Source organism: Canis lupus, chromosome 16, assembly GCF_003254725.2.
Source record: "Canis lupus dingo isolate Sandy chromosome 16, ASM325472v2, whole genome shotgun sequence".
NCBI lineage: Eukaryota > Metazoa > Chordata > Mammalia > Carnivora > Canidae > Canis > Canis lupus.
This window is the reverse complement of record NC_064258.1, coordinates 5,345,718-5,373,299: the sequence shown is the minus strand read 5'-3', so window position 1 is coordinate 5,373,299 and position 27,582 is coordinate 5,345,718. Positions and strand designations below refer to the sequence as shown.

The window sequence follows — 27,582 nt, the reverse complement described above, 5'->3', positions numbered from 1 at the left end:
AGTACGGGTGACTGGCAGGTATCAGGCTGTTATTGCATGCCTTTCCCTCTGTGACTTCATTGTATCCAGGTTGCCTTTAAACCTACCAGCCCTGCCAGCATCATTCTCAAGGGTAAAAATATACCTGCAGCCACTGAAAGCAGTAATCACTCCCCTGAATGAGCTTCCAACCAATTAGGAAGAAAGCTCATGTCAGTAGAGAAATAAGTGGACTAAATTACAGCCTGAGATGCTCAGTTGCCCTGTATTTTACAAGAGGAGGCGATTATGAACACCTGTTAATAGGAATAGTGTATTTAAATCATCTAAAACTTCCTATTTGGATTTGACTAGCATCCGATGAACTAAGTGTGATAATTATTTCATCTTTGATCATAAATAGGAAACTAATTTTTTTAAGGTTTAGAAAATGAGGAAAGTTATAACTTAGTAAATTTTGTTTTAGGGATAGACTCTTTGAGGTCCACAGGAGAAAAAAGATTAAAAAAAAAAAAAGATTTTAAAAAGTGATGAAAATGATCCAGATGAGGGAAGTTCAGAAAGGCATACTTAGAAATTGTGTGTAGAAGTCAGAAAATTTGAGTAGGGCTCTAAGACAGGAACTTAAAAGTTATTTTTTTGCACAGGAAAGCAGTAGTTGTGGTCAGTTTGGAAAACCAATGGAACAATTTTCTTAGGTTGTGTAACACTGAGAAGATGATAGACCAGAAAAAAGGAGATTCATTTTATTTATTTATTTTTTTAATAAACAAAACCAAAGAAAAATATTTATTAAAAATTGGACCAAAAGCACAGAAACCATGAATTGAGTCATGTTTTGTGACAACTGCTGTGACAGAGGAAGTGTTTCTCCAGGAGTAAATGCATGAAATGCTTTCTTAAAAAGAAGGTATCATTTTTTTTTAATTTATTTTTTATTGGTGTTCAATTTGCCAACATATAGATCAAACTCATTGATTCCCACTTTGGCCCAGACCAAGGTGCCCATTCAAAAGAGGGGAAGGGCCCACCAGGACTGTGGGGCTAAGGGAAGGCCAGGAAGAGAAGATGGACTTGAAATAGGTTGAAAAGTACTCCACCACCATATAGTGATATGATCAGTGCTCATCAATCTGCAAGCCATCTTACAAAGGCATAGCATGACAGCTGCACTTCTGCTCATCCTGGGAAAGAAAGGTATAATCCTTAACATGCATGTTCTGGTTTTGTTTAGCTTGGAAAATGGCCTCACCAAAATAATTTTATAAGCCATCATTGGTTCCCAGGTGAATCCCCCAAATTTAACTTCTATGAGTGAACAGTGAGAAGGGGTGAGCAATAGATTTCTATCATCCTTCTCATTTTATAATCAACTCGCAATTATCTGATTTCTACCCATATTTTGCCAATAAAACTGTACCTGATCAAATTTCTTCTGAGCTGCCAAACTTGGTATATCTTTTATACTCTCAACACATTAGCTGATCATTCCCTGCCTCTTCAAACCACTTTGGTCTCAGTGATACCACTCTTATAATTCTCCTATTTCTTTTCCTGTAAGGTATTCTATTCTCTAGGGTTCTACCATTGATCTTTTCACTCCACATCTTCTTCCAGGGTATAAGAGTCCGCTCCCAAGTTTTTAATTAGCATGTATGTGTTGATGATTCTCAAGGTATATTACCAGGTCAAGCTATATGTATGTGTGTAGTGTGTGTATAAGTTCAATAGAATCACACACACATACACACATACACAGAAGAATTGCCTAAAAGGAGAAATTCTTTATATATCTGTATTTAAGTACATCTAGTTTCAAAACAGATCCATCTTTTTATGTCCCAGAGTCAACTGGCCAACCTCCTGTCTTCATCTGTTCTTCTCATATTCTCTATTCTGAAGAAAGACAGACCAGCTGCTTAATCCAGAATCCTACTCATTACATCAACTTCTTCCCTCTGTGGTCCTCCAAAGAAGACTTCTGAGCATACATCCCAAGGAACTCATCAGCAAGGTGAAGTTGACTTATTCATCATTTCCTTTTTGGATTTCTAAGAGTTGAAAGGCCTCCATCTCTTCCCTGACCAATATATTCTCCATATTGTTACCAAACTAAACTCTCAAAATCATAATCTAATGTCATTCCCCTGATACAAATGTTTAATACCTGAGAGTAGCCATCAATATAAAGACCATCTATCTGAGAATGCAAACAAGTCCTCCATGCTCTAGATCTTTCTTCCCTCTAGCTGCCATCTCCTATAGCTCCCCAGGATCTAGCAATTTAGAGCTCCCCCGTGCTACCTTCTCTCAGGTTTCCTTGCACAGGATATTCCTTCCACATTACATTTATTCATCTCCCTTTGCCTAGCTTTCTATCAGACATTATCTCCTCTGAGAAACTATCTACACAATCACCAGCAACCCCATCCCCAATCTGAATTAGATGCTTTTTCCATGCCATCCTCACCGGACTCAGTGTTTTGTTTTGTTTTTGTTTTTTAAGGTAACTCATGACCCTGAGATTAAGACTTGAGCTGAGATCAAGAGTCTGAAGCTTAACCAACTGAGTCACCCAGGAGCCCTTCTTGGATTTCTGAATTTTGTGATTTATTCTTCTGGCTTCTCCATCGAGCTATAAGCAGTAGAACAGAAGCCATGTGTTTTATTTCCACATTCTCATTGCCTACCACAGTGTCTATTATATAACAGGTGTTTGAAGAATGTTTGTTGTTGAAATATTCTATGCTGTAAATCAACAAAACAGAACACAATACCTATAAAATAAACTCTTTATGAATGTCTGATTTAACTTCTTAGTTACATAAAATTAGTTTAATTAAACATGGATAAAACCATAAAGGAAATATTTCTATGGCAATCTAAAGAGGACATTAGGGCACTTAGAAAAATGAGAATTATATAGCTCTAGAATTTTGTTGTCTTATTGCTCATTAAAATGTCATGTTTTCATAAATAACACAATAAGAGTTACACTGCTCTAAATAGGACAGATTTTGGTTTATAATTTTAAAATGTCATATAGTAGAAGAAGTGAAAGTGCACAGATGAGGAGAGAGGAGAAGGAGAGAATGGGCAGAGAAACATTTTCCCTAGGAAGCTGGGCAAGGCCTCATAGCATCAATTTTCTTTCAAAGAAACACTGTGTCTGACCTTGGGCAAATCACTTTATCTTCAAGTCCCTGGAACTGCTCATCCATAAAATGGTTTTTAAGATTTTATACCATTTGCACTAATATTTAAAGGTTCTATGCTACTATATAGTTTTGTTTTGTTTTTTAAATAGGTTCCACACCCAGCACGGAGCCCAAAATGAGCCTTGAACTCATGACCTTGAGATCAAGACCTGAGCTGAGATTAAGAGTTGGACACTAGACTGAGCCCCTACTATATAGTTTATATTCTAGAATCCTTTCCCTGGTGCTATCACTGATAAGACAGTCCTGGACACACGTACATGTGAGCAGACACACCAACACCCTCAGTTCTCAGCAGAAACCACCATGCATACCAAATTTACATCATGGTTATCCAGTTTCTATCAGTCTTAACATGTTCCTATCATATTCATTACCAGCACTGCAAAAGCCTAATTTATAAAATGTGAGAAATTTAAGCAGCAAATAATTGTTCTAGGGAGAGAGAAAACAAGCAGTAGTCATGGGGAAGAAATATTTACAACACATTTAGAAGTTTGCTCAGGTGAGATAAAAAGTGATGAAAGTCTGCTCTGTAACACCATTCCCCTGCATCAGATACTGGAATCCTGACTAGGAATCACTGAACAAGGTTTAGGATAATGTAAAAGGCACGCCTTATTAACTCTTGGACATCTCATTTCTTGGTCATAAATCCTATTAACTTGTATTACCAACTGCCATAAAACTTGCAGATAAAAGATAATTTATGCTCAGTGTACAGAAGCTAATGTTTCTGTACTCCTGAGAATCACAGGACCAGAAAATGAGAAAGTATGTATGAGAAACCTGGAACCTCCCACACTCTGCATGGCAGGCATGATAAACATGGCTGGGAGCGCCGAACTGTCTTCAGAAGGAATATAGCCTAACTAGTAATTGATATCAGTGGTGTTTCGTGTAGGAAATGTCTCTCACTGGTTTCATAAAATCTCCTGCTCATAAAAGGTCATAAAGTCTTATTAAGAAGACATTTTTGGAAGTAAAAGAGAAATGCTTACTTTTAAGGGAGGAGCTATTATGCATTCTATATTTAATCTTCTATTTAAAAATGGCAGATTGAACATTCCTTCAAAGTAAATGCTACCTACTGAGGCTTTCACTCATGACATTCTGACCCACAGTAAGTGAAATATGCCAAAACACAATATAAAAGACATTATATATTCCAAACATTTTTTCCATATTTACATGGATTTGGAGCTACACTATTATCTCCTTATTTTAAAATTCTATATGTAATAACCAAAATAAGTCACAGAAAGGTGACTGAAAAAAGAATGTAGAAGAAAGACTTCAGTTTGGAACAATCTCTGTATCTTTAAGGGAATGGCTCCTGGACATGCAGGTCAGCCCCTACTGACCAAAATGACTCTAATAAATAAGGATACTTCTTTATGTGATAGTCTCAAGAGAGTCTCACATGTAGACTATCCCAGAAATGCTAAGATAATTTGGGAGTTTGGGTAGCTTTTTTATAAAGATCAGAAAAATCACAGTTTAATCCTATGATCTAGAGCCAGCATAGCCACTTACTAGACACAGAAGAGTTCTCTTAGCAAAGCACAGCATCAAAACATTTTACCTGTCAAAACAACAGCTCCCATAACATGTCTCATCTTCCTGCTATTATCTTTGTGTTCAGACAATCTATAATTATAGAACCAATTCTAGAAAATGCTGTTCTCAAAAATAATACTCATAATAATTAACAGTTACATTGAATTTTACCACTTTTGAAGTATTTTAGCAAAGCTCAAAGGTAATCTCATTCAATCTTCTTAAAAGATAAAAGTTCTTGTTTTATGAAGATTTTTTTATACTTGAGGAAATTCAGAGTGATTTTTGTTTAATTTAGAGGAACAACAAGGTGGGGTATACCCTCAAAGTATACTCCAAATTCATCTTTGAAAATAATGTTGTAGGGCAGCCTGGGTGGTTCAGCAGTTTAGCGCCGCCTTCAGCCCAGGGCATGATCCTGGAGACCCGGGATCGAGTCCCACGTCAGGCTCTCTGCATGGAGCCTGCTTCTCCCTCTGCCTCTCTCTCTCATTCTCTCTCTCTCTGTGTCTCTCATGAATAAATAAATAAAATTTAAAAAAAAGAAAATAATGTTGTAGAGAGTAACTACACATACACACAATCCCAAACATACATCAACTGACCACTCAGTAGAACACTGTTTATGGATAACTACCAGCCCAAACTATAACTTGTCTTAAGAGTTTGCTATTTTCAGGTTAATCCGCTGACCCCAAGAAGAAGGAAATGTAGTTCAGTGCAAAGTGTTGAGCCAAAACACTTCATTAAATGAATGTCCTGCTTTCCTCACAGTGTCATTACGAGGCTCGAATGAGATCCTTCTTGTAAAAGTTCCAAAATTATCTTCCTTTTTGAGTCAACAGCTATTTGTTGACTTTCAATTAAAAAATACATTAATAAAATTTTAAACCATTCTTGATTTGGCACTGAGGCATACCAGATCGATTCTCCTGGGCCCTAGTTTCACAATATTTGAAAATGGTTTCAATGTAAAGTTATGAGGTTTCACTGTGGTTGTGATTATGATCAGTCCTATTAATGATAAACAGTTACTGTAGACACCCTTTTTGAGGTTCCCCTCAAAACATGCACACTGCCTAATATAGATGTATGCTCTAGTACACGCATAGTATCACACATAGTTCTATGAAAACACACATGGCAGAGTCAGGCAAAATGATCCGAGTCCCATTTCTAGAATGCAGAATGGTTCTATGCACTAATTTCAGTATAGCTTTTGATTAATTTTTAGTGTTAATCACATTTCATAAGTGTATAATTAAAACTGCTTAAAAATATGGCACAATGGGATGCCTGAGTGGCTCAGTGGTTGTGCATCTGCCTTCGGCTCAGAGTGTGATCTCAGGGTCTGGGATCGAGTCCAACATCAGGCTCCTTGCAAGGAGGCTGCTTCTCCCTCTGCCTATGTGTCTCTCATGAATAAACAAATAATAAAATCTTTAAAAACAATACAGCACACTATATAAGATTGGCTCATATCATAAACACTCAAACATACTCATTTTGACTTTTGCATTTACACTAGTAATCATCTTAGTGTTTTCTTACTAAAAGCAATTGAAAAACCAGGACCTACTATGTGTCTCTGGGAAGATTTCTCTAGAATTGAATGCCAAAGAGGAGCAAAGCAAGCACTCCCTACTCCACAGGTGAAGTCTATGCTAAATACTGTCACCTCTCTCTCTACAAGACAGAGGGTATGATTGTACAGGAGGTTTTTGGCTCCACACTATGTAATAATTACTTTCTTAGGATAGGTAATTCTTTAGTTATTTCAATGAAACAAAAATCACAACTTACCAGACAAAGAATCTAGAAGGCACAGTTTTGGAGCAGGTAAGCTATGCTGCTACACCTTATATGGTAACTATGTTTGGGGAACTGAGGATTCTCTTTTAACAACTAATTAAAGTTTAACACATATTTTATAAATGAGAAAAAAAGTATGCTCTAGAAACTATGTGTATGGTCATAACTCTAGACTTTCTTTCCAAACTTCTGTTTCTGTAAGTTTGAGACAGACAAGGTTCTGTGCTCACACAGTGATTCCTCTCCCTGGGCAATGTCCTTCTTTTCTTAGACTGCCTAGCAGGGTTGGGTGGGGGGAGTGTCATTGTGTTCCCACCAAATGTGACATACAACATGGCCAGCCTGGGTTTTAAAAACATGCAGTGCCACTTTCCAGCTATTTCTTTTCCCAATGCCATAATTTTTTCCAGTTGGCTTAGATATAAAATGGAAGATGCCACCCAAACCAGACCAGATATTCTACTGATGAGAAAAACTTCAAAAACTTAGTTTCAGTCAAGCCTCTGAGATTGGGGGTTTATTATTTCTATAACATATCCAGGTAAGACCAGTTACAGAGGCACTATCACAAATGAGTACCCTGATCAACTTAAAATAAAAAGTACTAGAAAAACATTAAAAGAAATCTTTTAAAATGCATCAAACATCTGTTTTTGTTTTTTAAGGATACTCAGAAGCCAGATACAGAAGTTAGACTGAAAAGAAAACCAAATCTAACTTTCATCTTTGAAATATTTGGTGTTTACCAAAGCAGATGAGCTTTGGTTTCCAAGGCATCCAAGTATGGAAGGTCATAAGGAGACAAGGCACAAGGTCTGCCCATGGTGGGAGTGTAAAAGGAGACTCAGTGTAAGATAAATATAAATAACACTCCCACTTGACCACGGCCGAGCCCTGGCACTCTGTAGATGACAAGGGGGAGCAAGCCCCCCTGAGCACCTGTAACCAGAAATCCAACTCCTAGCAGAACTGCCTTTAGAATTCATGACACCTAGATGGTCAAAAAGTCTTCCCCAAGAAATCCCAAGTTGTTAATGCCTATAAAATAACTGGCCTAGGAGTCTGCTCTAAATTCTCCTTGGACTCACTTTTAATGTACACTTCAAATAATTCCGACAAGGAAAGTTCCCAAGATATAAGGTCATGGCCAAAAATCACAACACACAGAAGAAATCGAGGTCACAAAAATATAAAAGCAAAAGTGAATACAAAAGTCAGTGGACTTATAAAGACTGCAGGTATGAGAATTATTCTTGACCATAAAGTAAGTATGGTGACTATGTTTTAAGAAACCATCTTGAAAAAGTAAGTAGAGGACAAGCATATATAAAGAAGAATCATGGTGGGAGCTTAAACTCTGGATGGTTTTAGCAGCAAAACAGACATGGCTGAAGCAGAAGAGAGGTAAGAAACACAGGTGCTGAGCTTCAGAACGCAGCCCAGAGAGGGTAAAGCACAGAAAATGTAAAGAAGTTTTGAGATACACATGATACAATTAGAAGATCTTATTTACAGTTAACTGGAGTTGCCAAGGAAGTGAGAAGAAAAGCGCCAAGACAATATTTGAGAAACTAATGGCTGAGTTTTCCAAAAGGATGACAGACGGCAATCTGTAGATGGAGGAAATCCAGTGAATCCCAAGCTGAATTAGGAAGTCCACAATTACACAACATTACAGCGATGGTACAGGACACCACACAATTCTTAAGGGCAAAAGTCATTTTTCGGATGTGGCTTTTTTTTATCAGTTAATCTCCAGTTTTACTTTTTAAAACTTATTATCCTGCAGCTGAAACTAACTAGTGATCTATTAACTAGAATATCTACATCCAGCCAAGTTAAGGGTGACGACTTTAGCAACCATCCCATCAGTTTGATACAACATAATAAAGCTCAATGATTTACAATGGTAGAAAGTCTCACCCTTCAGAAATTGTTAGGAAATTATAGGTATTTAACAAACATATGATTAGAAATCACAGAAGCATATCTGCTCACATCATACCGTTAAATGAAACATTTTAACGACTTCTTATAACCTACAGCAAAAACGTCCACACTACACTGTGCAAATTTAAAGCTCTTCATGACCTATGTAGTTTTCTAGTCTAATCTTCTAGCATTTTCTGTATTGTAGATCCTACAACATGCCCTGTGCCTCCATCTTTCTTTAGTGGCTCCTCCTGCCTCATGACTTCCTCATCATCTCACACAGCAAACATCTACTCATCCTCAAAGATCCTCCTGCTCCAATGTAGCCTCAAAAAAACAAATGTTCCACAAAATCCAAAAATTTGTCTCTTTAGTTGGCCACCATATCCCTGGATAAGTAAGTGCCTGGCATATAGTAGGTACCAAATAAATATTTGCTGAATTAACTGAATGAATAAAATATGAGTGCCTCTGGGTGGACTTTCCTTACTACCCTTAGGACCAAATTATATAATCTTTCATCTCATTTATGTACCAATCTTTTAACAGTGCTTTGTGTTTGTTTTTATAAACATTGGACGTGTGCTAGAGAGCAAAGGTCATGTTATTATCTTTTTTAAGTCCTCAACTGCCTAGCAGTGCAATAAATAGCAGGCACTCCATAACTGTTTATTGACTAAATAAATGGACAGTATGGAGTTTGAAAACTGAATCCTGCAGGTCTCTTTTCACATCTCATAGGAAGTGTTCCAGAAAACAACAAAGCTAGGCAATGCAAAAAGGGAAAAAAATGCAAAGCTGGCTGAACAACAGGGAGCATGCATCATACCCACTATATTACCAAACAACAATTTTTAGGTAATGACATGTTACAGATGGTGGAGAGCAGATGGGATGAAGCAATGCTGTAAGGAGTACATTACAATGAGAGGCAAAAAAGAAAAACAACTGCCCACTATCTTTTAATAATGTTACCAAGTGATTATTTTTCTAGATGAACCCTCTGATCAACCTTATAAAACTTCTTTAATAAGAATTCTGTTCTAAGCACTATGTTGATAGAAAATTTCCTCGATATTCATCATGGGAAGTGAATGACATGATCATTAGAAATTTATTCTGAGGCAGTGAAATTAATAAGCAGGCAACTTAGGAAGAATAAAAGCTAAAGATTTTCTTTTTAGTGCTTAACAAAATCAAATCCAGTTTCCAATTATAACGACAACACTGAAAATATATGAGAATTCCATCTGAAATATTTGCCACGCTTTGTGTTTCCTCTGTTGAGATTTTTCTCAAGTGGCATTCACATTCAGCTGCTCAAAATGCAAAGGTGTTAAATTTAATTCTTAGTCAATTTAATTAAAAGTTACAAGTCTGGTTTGTTTGTTTTTTTTTTTTCCTTCCCTGGGTATAATAAAATGAAAACTCTGAGGCTTCTCCTCTACATTTTTGCTGCTCCATGCTCTAAGGTAGTAGATCAGGGTAAACACAAGTAGACAAACATGGTCAATTCACTCATGTATCAACTTCCAAGACACACAGTAGGCTCATGTTTTCTCAAGTCTACTCAAATATTAGAAGTTCTGTGAAAGCAAAGTGCTAACATTATATTTATTCTTCACTTACTGGCTGAAGAAGGTAGATGAGAGATTCCTCTTGGATTATTATAATTGGCACAGGAGTGATGCATGTAGCTTGGAACAGAGTGCTCACAGACGCCATAATCTGGTCAAAACGCCCGGCAAGACCTCCCAAGGTCACAATTACGTCTACCTAAGCAAGGCAAAGAAAAACTGAAAGTCACATATATTTTAAGAATTTTCAATAATTAAGTAGCATCTAACAAAGAAAATGAGCTTTCAATACTATATTTTATTTGATAAGCCATAAAGAAAAGGTAGTTATCATTTTTGTTGTTCAGACAAAGGAATTAAGTCATTTGTTTAAAGTCACAAAATTGGTGAGTAGCAGTCACATTTCAAAACCAACTCTTTCAAGTACCAATTTTATCTTTTTCCCATCTGCCTGTAGATCGAGAAAACTAGCCAACTTTACCTTTACAACTCTGCTTCTGTGTTCCTTCCAAGTCGAATCTTCCCTGATTTCACAGTCGGTGCTTCTCCCATTCATCCCCATAACATACCTGTGGGCTATTCTTTCCTAATATACAGGTTTGTTGCCTCACTAGAATTTAAGTATTCTGGGGACCCGTACTGTCTTTTTTACTGAATGTTGCCTAACTCTCAGGACTTCATTTTTATGTTCACATGCAAAAATAGGATAGTGTTTGCCAATTGATAATTGATAAGGTTGTTGTGGAGTTTAAATGAGGTAATTAAAAGAGTTAAGTGTAAAGCACTGACAACATGTTTAGGAAACAGTGATTATTTAAAAATATTAGCTTTTATTCCCTTACCATTTATAACACGGTGGATGGAACTAGATGGTATTATGTTAGCAAAGTCAGTCAGTCAGAGAAGACAAATACCATATTATTTCACTCCTATGTAGAATTTAAGAAACAGATGAACAGAAGGGATGGGAGGGGAAAATGAAATAAAAGGAAAACAGAGAGGTAAATTATAAGAAACCCTTAACTCTAGGAAACAGACGAGGTCATTAGAGGGGAGGTGGGGGTAATGGGTGATGGGCATTAAAGGGGGCACTTGATGTAATGAGCACTGGGTGTTATCTGCAACAGACAAATCATCAAATTCTGCCTCTGAAACTAGTAACATATGTTAACTCTATTGAATTTGAATAAAAAATATTATTTTATTACCTTTATTTTTGGTATTATTATAATTATATTATTATTAACATTTTTGTTATTGTTATCTATAGTTTGATGTTATTTTTCAAGTTAACAGTTTCAAGAGAGCATTTCCTGTAACAAATTTTTTAAATATTCTGTTGTTGAAAATATATGTCGAAGATATTTATCCTACTTTCCTTCTATATAAGACAGAGAGTAAAGACAGGCTGCAGGGAAGTGAAAGGGAATAACCTTCTCCTACATAAAATAGCCCACAACGGGCTTGAGAACAGAAGAGTCACTGCCTCCACCCTTGACCCTATGCACCTTCTTCTGGTTATCCTAATCTCATAATGCAGCAACACAGTCAAAGCTGGTATATTCACCATGGAAGAGGAAGGATTGAAGAGCTTAACTAAAATATTATAAGAAAACCTTACAAACAACAAAAACAGACTGCAATAATAATTATTCTATCTGGAATACAATAGAAATTATTTAAAAATAGGGAGTAATTAATAGGTTTTTAGGTTTTTAAAATAGTTCATGAAAAAAAGCTTAAATAACATTTAGTCCACAAAGACATCATGATTTAAAAGAATACCATGTTAACCAAGCATCTATATGATGTGTACAGTTCCTAGAGGAACAATAGTGGTATGAAGTCCATGAAGCCAAAGGCTGTGTTTCTTTGGTCCTCTTGTTACAGCCCTGGTACTCTGAATAGCCCTAACACTGAAGACAGTGAGGTGTTTGATGAATGAGTAAGCGAAGACACTGCAAAAAATGACACATCGCCTAAGGAAGTAACATTAATTGCATGTTGTGGGAATATGTACATCAAAATGGGTCCCATAAAAACACAAAAGGTAAATTACATAGAAGAACCAAGATATTTGAAATGAGTTTTCTATTTCTGACTTTATCAGAATGTAGGAAGAATGGGAATTTTAACTTGGGTAAGATGCTTCATGTAAAAGGTAGGGTATCAGGACAGGCACACTACACAGGTAGAGGGCCTACTACTAGTTTTGGAGATCTTCCAAGAACTCAAAGAACTAGATTTGAGGTCCAGGAAGCACATATTACTCTGAGTACACGGGCAAAGAAAGGGACATCTGTTAATCTTCAGAGGAAGTGGGTAACTCGCAGGCAAGTAGGCTTAGACCTGTGGAGGAGACTGCTTCTGTTTGGAGTATCAAGTCAAGGAAATGGCTCCTCATCTTAACTAGGAGGACTTATCAGTAAGGCCACTCCAAACCAGTGGGGAATAAGCCCAGAAATTATATACAACCTCAGAAAAACTGAAGAGAATTTGCTCTAAACTAAAGAAAAAGATATTCAAAGAAGTTATATGTGAAACATAGCAAAAGTGTTAAGGCTCTAGTAAAAAGCACGTGGCGTGCTCTTATGCACATAATCCTAAATTCACATCAGAAGCAAGGCCTGGTGAGAGTTTATTCACTATGCAGATTCTGGAATCCTTTCTTCAGATTCTCAATTTTTCATTACTATACTCTAAGCCTTGAGGGATCCTGTAACCTTTAAGGCTGAAATTTAATCCCCCTCTTCTGCACTAAGGTATCATGATGAATAAGCAGTGTCTGTAGATCAGTGATTGAATTTTTCAGAATAAAGAAGCGGCAAGATTACTTCTCATCACTACTCATTCTCCCTACAGGAAGTATTTAGCAAGACTGATTAAAAACATTAGAGGATCAATGGGGGCTGCAGGCAAGGCGGGGGTGGGGGGGGTGGGGGGGGTGGGGTCGGCCTGGGAGGTTTCTGCAGCCTATGGCTCTGGCTCCTAGTAGGGCATCCAATATTCACAGAGACAGAAGAGAGACAGACACCTCCCCTGCGCATTTACATAGGTTTTACAAGGCTAGAGTAATGTCTTTAGGACTACAATGCCACTGGGACAGTGTTCAACCTGAAATTTAGAGACTACCAGGGTGATTCTTCTATGTGGATCCAAAGCCTTGCGCATTTATTTCTAATATTACCCAGTGTGTTGTAATTTTTTTTTATTTTTTTTAAATGTTGTAAATTTTAAAGACTTTGTATTTCCTGAGGCTTCAACATCCTCAGACAAGCTGTGAGCACCTGGCGCAGGTGAACGGGTATGCAGGGTGATAGGCTTGTCCCTGCCACAAGCCTCCACTTCTTGCTCTCCTATGACCTAGTGACATTCAAATACACCAGTGAGGGGATCCCTGGGTGGCTCAGCGGTTCAGCGCCTGCCTTTGGTCCAGGGTGTGATCCTGGAGTCCCGGGATCGAGTCTTGGGATCGAGTTCCGCGTTGGGCTCCCTGCATGGAGCATGCTTCTCCCTCTGCCTGTGTCTCTGCCTCTCTCTCTCTCCCTCTATGTCTATCATGAATAAATAAATAAAATCTTTAAAAAACAGAAACAAAAACAAACAAATACACCAGTGAAATCCTCTCACGCTTTTGCTTGTCTACCTACACTGATCCCCAATAAAGTATCCCCCCTTGGGGCCCCACTCTATCTTCCAGCCCCCCACCTGTTTGAGCCTGCCTGCTAGGCACTCCTCCCATGTAACCCCCAGCATGGCACACCATGTCTTCCTTTTTAGCGCCTGTAAGTATAACAAATCCTTTCATTTCAGATGTCTGTGTCTGCATCAGACAAAACAATTTCAATAACAATTATTCTTCACAATACACCTAGTTGCACTTTGTTATAACTGTTGATATACTTGAGTATCTCTCCTTCTAGAAGAGGCCCATGTATTCCAGGTGTTAGATGCAGTATTTGCAACAGAGCAGACAGCAAGTATTTACTGAGCTCCCCTAAGCATATAAAAACTCAGGAAAAATTGAATAAATAACCAGAGGCAAGCAGCTATTTTATTAGGCTGAGTTAACATCATCTAATTCCTATAAAATAGTACTTCCCTACTTAGCAAGGGTTCAAATAGTCTGTGGCTTTTGTAAAGCGTAACTTATTTCCTATTTGTTACTTCTGGTAAAGTTTATTGATCATTTACCATGTTTTAGGTGCCATTCTAAACCCTTAGGGTATATCAATAAAGAAGATAAAAAAAACCCTGCCTTCATGGAGTTGACATTCAAATGGAGGGATAATACACATACAAATAAGTCTATTAGGATGCGAAATGCTGGTAAGTGCTAAAATTAGGAGAAAACAGAGCAGGAAAGGGAAGATAAAAAATGACAGGTTGGGAATGTGCTTCACTTTAAATAGGAGCTAGGGCAGGCTATATTGCTAAAGTAATAGAACAGCACGAAGACCCAAAGAGATGAGGGAGGTGGCCACGTGTATGGATTCCCAGGGCAGGATTCTTCAGACAACAGACTGTATTAAGGCCCTGAGGCAGTTACATGGCCTCAGCCAATTTCAGAAAGTATCAGGAGGCTAGCTGCTAAAATTAAATGAGAAATTAGTAGGAGAAATCAGAGTAAAATAGAAGAATTACATTTGTAGTGACTTGTTAACTCATTGTAAAGTCTCTTTTACTGGCATTAAATGGGGAGCCGTTTTGAGCACAGGAATGACATGACCTATGTATTTCCCAAAAATCAGTATGTATCCAGAATTTCTCCACTTTTTAAATGCCCACAACCTCATCACAATGACAGCTCAAGCCACAGAAATTGTCAGGGGGTATAAAGCCACCATTATATCACACATGAAATGGTACATAAGAAGTGTCCAGCCAACAGTTCTTGAGTAAATGAGAGAATGAACAAGGATTGAAGGATATGAAAAGAGCATGGTCAGTGGATCAGAGTACTGGTTAAGTTGAAGATTTGCTGGATTTAAGGTACAAAACAAGTGAGTCAAATGGACAAAATGGAGGTAATAGAGGGCTTATTTGCTATCAACAAGGCCTAGGTGTATTCATAGAACTGAGTAATTTAGTTAAAAAAGTAAGTAAGATGACTAGATGGGATAAGTTTAAGGAAACAAGAAGTCTGTGTATTGGAAGGTTGATTCGAGTATATGTAGAACTTACCACAGATCAAGACAGTACTGTTGAAAAAAGTATTGGTGACCTATATGTTAACCTGATCAAGACATGAGGGGAAATGGCCAAGACTATCACAATGAGAACTATAGCAATGAGTGCTGAGGTTGCCATGAAGTTGAAACTAAAGTTTTTAGGGCAAAAGAAGAATGGAATATAACGGCACTGTACAATGCAAATATAAGAGGATACACAGAGGGAGTTTTAAATGCTCTAGTTGCTACACAGCTACATTTTAAGAAGTTTTTAAAAAGAGGTAAGATTAATTTTAAAGTATATATTTTAATGCAATATATCTAAATATCATTTTAAGGATGTAATCTTTATTAAAAATATTGAGGTGTTAGGAAAACCGGACAATCACATGCAGAATAAAGGTGGACCCCTATCTTATAACAGTCACAAAAATCAACTCAAAATAAACTGAAGACTTAAACATATGACTTTGAAACTATAAAACCCCTAGAAGAAAACATAGGGGAAAAGACCCTTGACCTTAGTCTTGTCCACCATGTTTTATTTTTTTTTATTATTTTTTTTAATATATATTTTTTTTATTGGTGTTCAATTTACCAACATACAGAATAACCCCCAGTGACCGTCACCCAATCACTCCCACCCCCTGCCCTCCTCCCCTTCTACCACCCCTAGTTCGTTTCCAACACTAAAAGCACAAGCAACAAAAGCAACAGTAAATAAGTGGGACTATATCAAACTACTTCTGCATAGCAGAATAAACTATCAACAAGAGGAAAATACAACTTATAGAAGAAAATACTTGCAAATTATCTGACAAGAAATTAATATCCAAAATTTATAAGGAACACAAATAATTCAATAGCAAAAACACAATCAGATTAAAAAATAGGCAGAGGAGCTTACTAGCCATTTTCTAAAGACAATGCACACGGCAGCCCGGGTGGCTCAGTGGCTTAGCGCCACCTTCAGTCCAGAGTGTGATCCCGGAGACCCGGGATCGAGTCCCACATCAGGCTCCCTGCATGGGGCCTGCTTCTCCCTCTGCCTGTGTCTCTGCCTCTCTCTCTCTCTTTCTCTGTGTGTGTGTGTGTCTATATGAATAAATAATAAAAATCTTAAAAAAAAAAATAAAGACAACGCACAAATGGCCAACAGGTACATGAAAAGATGCCCTATCACTAATCATCAGAGAAATACAAATTAGCTCTGATTATATATCCAAAAGGAAGGAAGTTCGGGTCTTAAAGAGAGATCTGCAGTCCCATGTTCATTGCAGCTTTATTCACAATAGCCAAGATAAAGAAACAACTAAGTAACTATCAACAGATGAATGGATGAAGATTACACACACACACAGGCAAAATGGACTCTTATTCAGCCACCAGAAAGAAGGAAATCCTACCAGTAAGAACAACATGGATGTTCATAGATGGACCATGAAAGCATTAGGCTCAATAAAGTTAAGTCAGACAGAGAAAGACAAATACTCTATGACCTCTCTTATATGTGGAATCTTAAAAAAAATACAAAATAAATTAAAAAAAAAAAGCCAAACTCACAGAAACAGTAGAATGACGGTTGCCAGAGGCTGGTGGTGGGGAAATAAAAGATGTTGGCCACAGGGTACACACTTCCAGTTATTAGATGAGTCAGTTCTGGGGATCTAATGTACAGCATGGTGACTGGAGTTACTCACATTGTATTATATATTTTAAAGTCGTTCAGACAATAAATCTTAAATTTTCTTACCATACCAAAACAAAACAAAACAAAAAGTAATTACATGAGATGATAGAGGTATTCACTAACTATAATGGTAATCACTTTGCAATACATTTGTGTGTCAAATCATGATGTTGTGTGCCCTACATTTATACAAATTCATATGTTAGGTATATCTCAATAAAGCTGGTAAAAATGAGATATTTTACATTTTTTTCACATTTAGTCTCTAAAATCATCAATGTATTTTACACTAATAACACATCTCAATTTGAATCCGTTACATTTCAAGTATTCAAGTTGACTAGTGGGCTACAGTTTTAGATAGCACAAATCTAAAAACAGCAGAAAGCAATAAAGACACCTACCTCTTTCAGAGCCCATTCTAATAAAAGTAGTGGCAAAAACAAAACAAAACAACAGCATTACTACCGCTGCTGTTCAGCAATTCTCTAATAGAGAATTGCTGTCCTTGAGGAAAAGCCCAGTTTATACTGGAGTTAGACATAAAGACGCTGTGAATTCAAGGGATTTTTAGTGAGGATGAACCATGAATTTCAGAAGGCACTAGAAGAGAGGCCATACATGCCCTAGGGCAAATCATTTATTTTTAAACATGCCTACTATTTTCTAAAGAATAGAAGACAGTCTCAAAGACTAACATGTTTTCTACTGGTTGTGATGTAACAAGGATTCAATATATGTTATTCTAAAAAAGCGTTCTTACAATCTTATTAGCCCCATGGAGAAAGTATTTTAAATATTGTATCTGTGCACATATACACTCAAGTACTCAACACATGCCTATAAGGCCATATTCTGTGATATATAAAATGTAAAAAAGTCAACTTCTAAATGGTTTCTATTTATTTCCTACACTCAAGTCAGGGTAGTTTAATGGACTCTTTCTGTTAGCCTTTGCCTTATGCAATTGTGTGTGGCAAAAGGAACCCTGAAGCCCTGTATTAACATATTGGAGATCTGACTAAAGGATGGTATATTCTTTCAAAAGCCATGTAACCACATAAAAGTTACATAACCTCCTTGTGACTTTGGTGGTTCATCTATAAAGGTAAGGGACAGAACAGATTCATTAATGTATTTTTCAAGATTCCTTTCACTTCTAACAGTCCACATAAGGTTCTCTGGTTTCCACTGTAACAGGTTAAATAAAAACTGTGTCTATTTTGTTTAGAAAAATAAATGAAAACCTTAGCTTTGCGTAATTTGCCTTAATAAAATCATGACAAGACTGGTTGAGGGATACAGAACACTAAAGGGAGAAGCAATTTCATTTTTCTATTAGAGCAGTAAAAACCTTTCAGTAAACAAACGGTATGTTTTTCTGCATTTGTCCTCGAAAAGACTTAGATACAGCATGCATGAAATCTACAGCAGAGACAGTGGCTGTCAGCAAGTTTTAATTACATTCACTTTTCATAAATTGAATTCTAGAGTTGCATAAATGGACAATTTTTTTATGGTTCTCCCTGATAAATAGGGGTGACCATACAATTTAGCATACAGACTAAGACACTTCTGAAAGTAAACTGGGGACATTATACATAATTACACCAAGAATACGAGCATAAACCAAGACTATGCTATGTAAACCAAGATATATGTTTACCCTACTGGTGAGAATTAAAACTAACATTAGCATAGCCAACTTAACAAATACAAAGAGTAGGGGCTCAAAAAATTGATATGTTATTCTTAAGCTTCACTTAACTTTCAGATAGGTACTGTACTAAGGTAAGGCTTGAACAGGATGATGAGATCCTTTGGTCCAATTGTTTGATACTCTTATTTAAAGACTGAAAACTCAACACAGGCCACGAAGAAAGAAGCTGGATCAAGACAGACCAAAAACAATAAACTGACCAAAAAATCAGCAATGTCAAAATGTTTTAATAAGCCTATAAAGTAATTCCAGTAATTGATACAAAGTACAATGAGACACCAAGGAAATGAAAGGCTGTATTTTTATGGTATCGGAAGATACTATACTCACAAACACAGAATATACCTAGCTGAAAGGCAGTTTCTGAAAATAGGACTATAGGCATTCCATTTAAATTTCAACCAGGCTCAATGGGTCACAGTTTAAGGTAAGCCTCTTTGGGTGAGAAAGAAATAATATCCCTTGCAATGGCAAGATAATGAGTCTTCCATTCATAGACAAGAAATCTAGGAACATTCAGGGTTAAGGGTGTGATTAAGTGAAGGCATTTTTAAAGGATGCCTACCTCTACTTTCTAAAAAAGAATTTTGTTTGAACAGAGTATTTTTTTCCAACTTTGTCAAACTGTAAATATGTTATTAAGAAATGTCATAAATGTGTTCATATAAAACTGTTTTTGAACATGTTACTTTAGAGAAAGGTAAAAAAAAAAAAAAAGAGGATGAAAGGACCTATTTACATTACTGAAAAGTGATCAGTGTATCCAAGCTTATCTGCATTTGAAAAGAAAAACTAGGAAGGCACTAATAAGGATCTGTACTAAGACTCCTGACTGCTATAAACCACAATCCCCTAGTAGAAGTTTAGCATAAAAGCCCAGGTAGCCCATACTCTCATTGACCACGGGGAACTTACTATGTCCCTGTGCCTCTCTGGACAGCTCAGCAGACGGGACTCCAGCCTCCTTGTGTGGACTAGAAGGAACTCTTTGCGGCAGAGGTCCTTGACACAGGAGAGACTGACCTGTCCCATAAGGCTGTATGTGTGGTTTCCACCCTACAGGTTCAGTCTCTATTAGCTTGCATGTATTTTCATTATTGCCTACCCTTTGACATACCAAAGGATGAGTTTTACCTTTCACCCTAAATACTCAGAATTAAACACTCCCCTCACTCAGGGCAGCTCCTAATCTGGTTTGTGCCCAAGGAGAGTGGACACTGGAGAAGGTTCACTACCAAGAGGCTTCTCATGGGTCCCAAGAGACTTCAGCTACAGCATCATTAAGAACTTATCAGGATCATCTGCTTAACAAAAGCATCTACTCCAAAGACCACACATTCTTAGAGTCAGAACTGTGTCTTATTCAGGATGCATTTCTCAACCTAGAATACCTAGCAGGGTACTTGGGTACACATAAAGGACTTTTGTCAGCTGAATGGTAAGCTCAACAGTTAGTTTTCATGCTGTAACTCTCTGGCAAACAAGACCAAATCATTAACAAGTATGGACTTTATTTTATGGTCTCTATTCTTTTCTCAAAATCTTAATGGGGAAAATGACTAAAGAGTTATTCTTCAAAGCATCCTGCAATCGATTCTTTCATTTGTGTCACTGTAATTTTTGTCCTTTGATTCAGCTTGCATACAACCATTATGCTGTTTTTCAAAATGACTCTGTGGCTTTCCATTCTAAATTCTTTAGTGGATTGCCATCACCTGTATATCAAAATTTAAATTCCTTGTCTAGAAAATAAAGATTCTTCATATGTTGACCACAAACAATCTAACAATGACGATGGCTGTGAACAGTTCTCATCCTCAGAGCTCTTCCTGCATACGCTGTTTGAATTTTTCTTGGTTTACTTTCTGACTGCCATTAAGAATGCCTGAAGCACTTTAATGTCAGGTACCCTGGTCATGAGAGAGTACAGGATGAGTGCATTCATTCCTAGAATAATGCAATGCTTTTTTGGTTGACCCGGGACAAAGCTTTGAATTTTTTTTAGTAGTAGTTCTGTCTTCCCTCACAGATTTGTCCTGAGTACTAATATTCCCTTGATCAATTGGACTATAAGTTCAAGCCATATCAATGAGATCCCTGGGAATGAGACATCTTTTCCGTATAAACAATACAACACTGATATATACAAAAATGTGGAAACATGGTCTTTTTCCTTCCCAAGTAAAAACACCAAGGGATGGCAAGAACTAATTTACATGTGTTCACATTTCTCAGTATCAGGAAGTGAGTGCCAAGGACAGTTGGATAGAATAAATAAACACACTAATGGATTTTTTTTGCATGATTTTACTCTATTATCTCTGCTGAAAATTAAACTCTTTGAAGACTCAGGAATATATTTATGAGTAAGTAAAATTACATAAAGTCACGGTTTATATAAATAAGTACATGGATATTATAAATCTACTGGAGGTAATTATGGTCTCCAAACCCCTCACATTCTCAGGATACGAAGATATTTCTACAGAAAAGATATTCACAAAGATATTCTTTTTGAATTATGGGGGTCCTGAGAAATGGAAAACTGTATTACTTGTGTTTTAGAACAGCTAGAATGCCTCACATAGCATCTTCAACACAGCTAGTATTTGGTGTAAAATAAAAAAAAAAAAAAGATAATTTATACCATATTCAGAAACAATCAGCTATTTGGAAGTACAGTTTGAAAGGCTGTTACAATTTGCATTATACAAATTTTGTCCACAGAAGCTAAATGATTGCTCGGTAGATGAATGAAAAAATTCCATTCTGCATTCTGGAGCCTCCTGTTCAACACAGACCAGATACTTTTCACTCTGGCTAAGAATTCTCGAACATACGTGTTTCCCTAAGGAAGCTGAATATCTGAAAGAGCACTAAGCTGTCATTCTTCCCCTTCTGTGGAATCTGGGACATGAAACTGTACCTACTTTCTTTAGTCATTTCCACCTACTGAGCAAGGTGAGAAGAGACAGATAATTGTCCAAACCTTTCTGCAAACAGATGGACTTTGGTAAGAAATGCTTTGTTCCCTGACGATGAGTATTTCTGCACTGGCAGATCATTTCTTAATACCAATTATCCTCTCTTGCATCACCGGGATTCATTTTTATACAACAGTATTTCTTGCTTTGCTTCGACCATAAAGAAAGTCTTCGCTGCATATTCTTGTCCAAAGTGATAAATGATACTCTTGGTTTCCTTGTCTAGATGAATTGGATTTAGCTATTTGCAGTACTTTGAGTGCGTTATTTTCCCAAAGTTTAGTGGTATAAAACTCTTCATTTTTTATTGACCAGTTTATAATAGGTGGCTATCAGACTTGCTGTAGCGCAATCCTTAGGTTTTGCAATCTGGAGCAATATAAATAGTTTATGTTAATTATCCCCTTTCCACCTTTTGGGAGAATAGAGAACATTTTGATTGCAAATTTTGCACTTGGTCATTAGCACTCTGGTTTCTAGATATGCATTCGACCATTTTATAATACCAAATGAGAATGTTAAAACTGTTACTGCAGTGACATTAATTACTTAAAGCTTATTTTTTTTTTGCAATGTAAGTGTGCTTTACCTAACACATGCACACAAAATAGCTGATCACCTCATCATCCTCCAGTTCACCTTAATGCTATAAGCAATGCTATTATTTACTATTTTGCAAAACGTGTTCCACATCCAAGAGCATCATAGTAAACTGAATGTAATTTGGGATAAAATGTTTGTTCAATAATAACTTCCTCTTTCTGAAATTATTTATAGGGATGCTTTAAAAATCAGAATATTTAGGGTCTATTTTATAAGCATCTAAAATCTTGAGTAGAAATAGATGAGGAGACAGAATTAGCATGCAATCAGTGTACTTTGAATTCAGATACTCCCCCTTTCCTAATATGTTTCAAAATATCTCGATCCAGTTGTTCATATTGGAAATGACATAAATTCACATACATGGTGAGGGGAAGGTACATCGTGGATCCAGAAAAGGAGCTGCAATCACTGGCCATCTACTCTAGGCATCTGGATTTTAGTATGCCACTTGCTCTTACGGACCAACATGGTGACCGTGGAATGCTAAGCAGAACTGCTCTGGGAAAGCAGACGGTCATGGAAACAGAACGACGTTTTCTACTTCTGGCTACTAATAGAAGAATGGAAAGTGAATACTATGCAAATTTCATCTTCTCCTCTGATTTAAATGGGACTTTCTGAGATACTTATACTCATCATCTAACACAAAGAAGAATGTATTCCTTTTTTTTTTTTTTTTAAGATTTATTTATTTATGAGAGACACACAGAGAGGCAGAGACCTAGGCAGAGGGAGAAGCAGGTTCCCTGCAAGGAGCCTGATGCAAGACTCAATCCCGGGACCCTGGGAACATGACCTGAGCCAAAGGCAGATGCTCAACCACTGAGCCACCCAAGTGCCCCAAGAAGAATGTATTTCTATGTATATTTCTCTTCTGATTACTTAATTAACTACCACTGAAAATAAATTGATCTGATATGTACATCCCCATAATAAGCAGTAACAACCTTTTAGTTCTTCAGTCATGACTTAAACTGTACACAAATCATTTCTTACAAATAGTTATTTTCTTAAAATTTTTAAAAAGATTTTATTTATTTATTTGAGAGAGAGGGAGAGAACACAAGCCAGGGGAGGGGCAAAGAGAGAAGCAGACTCCCTGCTGAGCAGGGAGCCCAACGTGGGGCTCGACCCAGGACACCATGATCATGAACTGAGTTGAAGGCAGATGTTTAACTAACTGAGCCACCCAGGCACCCCACAGATACAGTTGTTATTACTACTGTGGACAATCACACTCATGGCTAGGGTATGGCCACATATGTCTTGCTAAGGGCTGCAGAATAAGGAGAAATTTTTTAATCTATTGTGTACTCTCAGGATATTCCACTATATGTGCATTATTCTTACAGAAGACCCCAAGACAGAGTTTCCTCCTCTTGTCTGCAGTTTCTGCACCTTCACAATGCAGTAATTCAAAATAAAATAGTCCTTTTCACGTAAGGTCAGCATGTCTTCTGCAGAAGAGCATCACACCAACCATATCTGCAATTCTCTGCATTAATAAGAAATTTTATCTGGCAAGTGAGTCATCCAACTGAGATTCCTGGTAAGCAGATAAACTTAACCCTTGTCCCGGGGCCTATAAAAGCACGCTTCTCCTCTGGCAGGGATGGATTAGGCTGCCACAGTCGCTGAGGCAGTAAGCTTTTTATATCCGTAGCAACAGCTCCCGAGTCACTTCAAAGCACTGGGTGTATCTATTTTCTCTTGTTACACAGCACTATAAAAAAGATTGCTGGTCTCTAAGAAGAAGGAAAAACAGAGATGTGAATTTCTCTTTTGAAGGCTTCTCCAAAATGATCTAGGAAACAGCCTGCTTGTTCACTCAATGCCCAGAATACTTTCCTTCTCCTTGCTTCCTTCCTTGTCTGATACTTAACTTGCACAGCATCTGTTCCAGAACCTGAATATGTAAGTAGTCACTCTGGCACTTGAAAAAGAGAACAATGCTGGTTATATACTAAAAAACAAGAGGTGTTTTGTGTAGACATACTTAAGTATAGCTGAATATGTCTACTATAAGTATACATGTGTTTCTTCCTAGAAATTCATAAAAATTATTGATTTAAGTTTACAACATTGCTTTGAGGCAGACAGGCAGAGGCAAGAAAGTAGAGAAAGCTGTCCTATAAGTCTTACAAGGCCTCAGCTATCCAGCAGATGTTGGAATTGAATGGTATTACTTTCAGTATTACTTTAAGGAAGTTGGCAAGATTTATTCTTGTCAAGTTCTCAATGGCAGTGGCTTATGAGACAATCTCTACGTATTTTCATTTTTTAGCTCTCAACTTTTGCAAGTAACTTAGAACTGGGAAAAAGTTGCAGTTTTCAGAAATTACAAAAGACCAATTAATAAAATGAAAAGAAGGCATTACACGTACCATTTTTAATCACACACAACACATATGTCCTCCCCATCCATAAGATGAAGAGAAAAAGTATACTAAAAGTATAAATGATTGAATAATAGCTCCATATGCTGCCAAAGCCAAAAAAAATTTTCAATTATTATGGGCCAATAGCTGGAGCAGGTTACACCTTGTTAAAGTAGATTAATACAATTTACCAACATTTGATAAAAAAAAAAGCCTTGCTAAAAAAAAAATTCTTCCATCTATGTACGCATTCATTTATTCATTCAATAAATACATATGGAGTGCCCACTATGTGCCAGGTGTTGTCCTGGGAATGTAGCAGAGAATAAACATGTACAGTTACCTGCCCATATGAAATTTACATTGCAGTGTGAAGATGTAATAGAAATAAATTTCCTAAATATATATGTTAGATGGTGACAGGTGTGATGGAGAAGACCCAGCAGACAAGGTGATAAAGACTGAGTCAAGTGATGGGAGAGGATGCGGGATGAGGGGTGTTATTTAAAAAGGGAGATCATGGAAGGCCACATGGATATGAGCCCCAATTTCATTAGAAAAATAATTATATTATTCTATTTTCTCCAATGAAAAGCTAAAGGGTGAAACAGAGAAGGGGTCTACAAACAATTCACTATAAAAAAGGTGAATCTTTCCTGCAGAGGCACGGTACAGCAATAATTGTAGCCTGAGTTATTCTATGGTTACATGTACATCTGTGTCCTCTATTAGACTGGAGGGTCGGAGCCATGAGGTCAGTCATCCAACCAAGTATAACGACCAAGATAGGTACCATGCAAAAGTTTGTTAAAACAATTAGAGGAATATCCTCAGTAGCTTCCATAGTATGTCTAAAGGGAGGAAGTCTGCTGTTGCAACTCTAAATTGTAAATACAACCCTTAGTGAGTATAAGGCACACCATGGCTATGGCAGGATTAAAGAAGTCAGAGTACATGTCCCATTTTCTCTCCGCACCAAGTCAAGGAGTAAACAATGATTAGCTGGGTTGTGTAACTCACCTCCCTACTGAATGCTAGTACTAAACACACAGTTACCATTCTCACCAGTTCCCTGGGAAGGAGGAAGGCTGAAGACATCCCCTGAGAAACATTTCAATGTGTAAAGAGTTCCCCATTTATTTCAAGTTTCTAACATTAAGACAGTTCTTGTGGAATCAGAATATGTCTGAAACAACCAATGTTAAGGTAAGTCCATATAACCTGGGCTATAAACTGTAACTAGTTTATAAGATTTCTTAAAACACTGTCTAATTCTAAAATTATATTATAAAATCAAGAGAGCACAATATATTTATATCGTAATATATTTTGTGAAATACTAACAATTATATATAAATTATACATCTTTTATAATTTACAAAATACAATGTTATGTAAATATATAAATACATTTTATAAAATATGTTGCAGATCACAAGACCTAAAGTATACAATATATGACTATTAATACTATTAAATTTTTATTAAGGATTTTATATGTGGCAGACAATGAAGTGCTTTGTCTCTGTACCTGCTGATATAAGTAAGTTATTATTCTGATTTTGCAGATGAGAAAGCTGAGGCTTAAAAAACTTAAACAGCTTTCTATTACCTATTTCTCTTTCTGTCAACACACAGCTAAAAAGAGTGCCAGGCCCAGACTTTGAACATCTGACATCTAATTACAATGCACTGCAGTGGTGTTGGGAAAACTGGACAGCCATATGCAGAAACTTGAAACGGGACCACTTTCTTACACCATACACAAAAATAAATTCAAAATGGATGAAAGACCTAAATGTAAGACAGGAAACCATCAAAATCCTAGAGGAGAACACAGGCAGCAACGTCTTTGACCTCAGCCATACCAACTTCTTACTAGACACATGGTGGAAGGCAAGGGAAATAAAAGCAAAAATGAATTATTGGGACTTCATCAAGATAAAAGGCTTCTTTTCTTTTGCACAGTGAAGGAAACAATCAACAAGACTAAAAGACAACCTATAGAATGGGAGAAGATATTTGTAAATGACACATCTAATAAAGGATTAGTATCTGAAATCTATGAAGAACTTCTCAAACTCAACACCCAAAAAACAAATAATCCAGTTAAGAAATGGGTAGAAGACATGAATAGACATTTTTCCAAAGAAGACATACAAATAGCTAATAGACATATGGAAAAATGCTCAACATCACTCATTGTCAGGGAAAAACAAATCCAAACCACGATGAGATATCACCTCACACCTGTCAGAATGGCTAAAATGAACAACTCAGGAAAACAACAGACATTGGCAAGGATGTGGAGAAAGGGGAACCCTCTTACACTGTTTGTGGGAATACAAACTGTTATGGCCACTCTGGAGCTTCCCCAAAAAAGTTAAAAACAGTTCTGGCAATTGCACTATTAGATATTTATCTGAAGAATACAAAAATACAGATTCAAAGGGGCATACACACCCCAATGTTTATAGCAGCATTATCAACAATAGCCCAACTATGGAGAGAGCCTAAATGTCCACTGGCTGATGAATGGATACAGAAGATGTGGTGTGTGTGTGTATGTATGTGTGCATGTATATATATATACACATGTATAAATATATGCATATATACAGGAGGAATATTACTCAGCCATCAAAAAGAATGAAATCATGCCATTTGCAAGGACATGGAGAGAGCTAGAATGTATTATGGTAGGTGAAATAAGTCAGAGAAAGGCAAATACCATATGATTTCACTCATGTGGAATTTAAGAAATGAAAGAGATGAATATAGGGGAAGTAAGTAAAAAAAATAGATAAGGAGGCAAATCATAAGAGACTCAGCTATAGGAAACAAACTGAGGGTTGCTGGAGGGGAGGTGGGTCAGGCAGGTGTTAAAAAGGTGATGGGGATTAAGGAGGGCATTTGTGATGAGCAGTAGTGTTATATTTAAGTGATGAATCATTC

At 37.0% G+C, this 27,582-nt stretch overlaps 1 protein-coding gene across 5 annotated transcripts in view; it reads right to left on the bottom strand.

Moving 5' to 3' along the window:
• Nucleotides 1-27,582, bottom strand: part of TPK1 (thiamin pyrophosphokinase 1) — a 332,218-nt gene that overhangs the window by 128,010 nt on the left and 176,626 nt on the right. For all 5 annotated transcript variants that reach the window (XM_025434004.3, XM_025434002.3, XM_035699734.2 and 2 more), the window contains exon 6: nucleotides 10,131-10,277. In XM_025434004.3, the coding sequence (XP_025289789.1) occupies nucleotides 10,131-10,277 (147 nt within the window). The remainder of the gene's footprint in view (nucleotides 1-10,130; nucleotides 10,278-27,582) is intronic.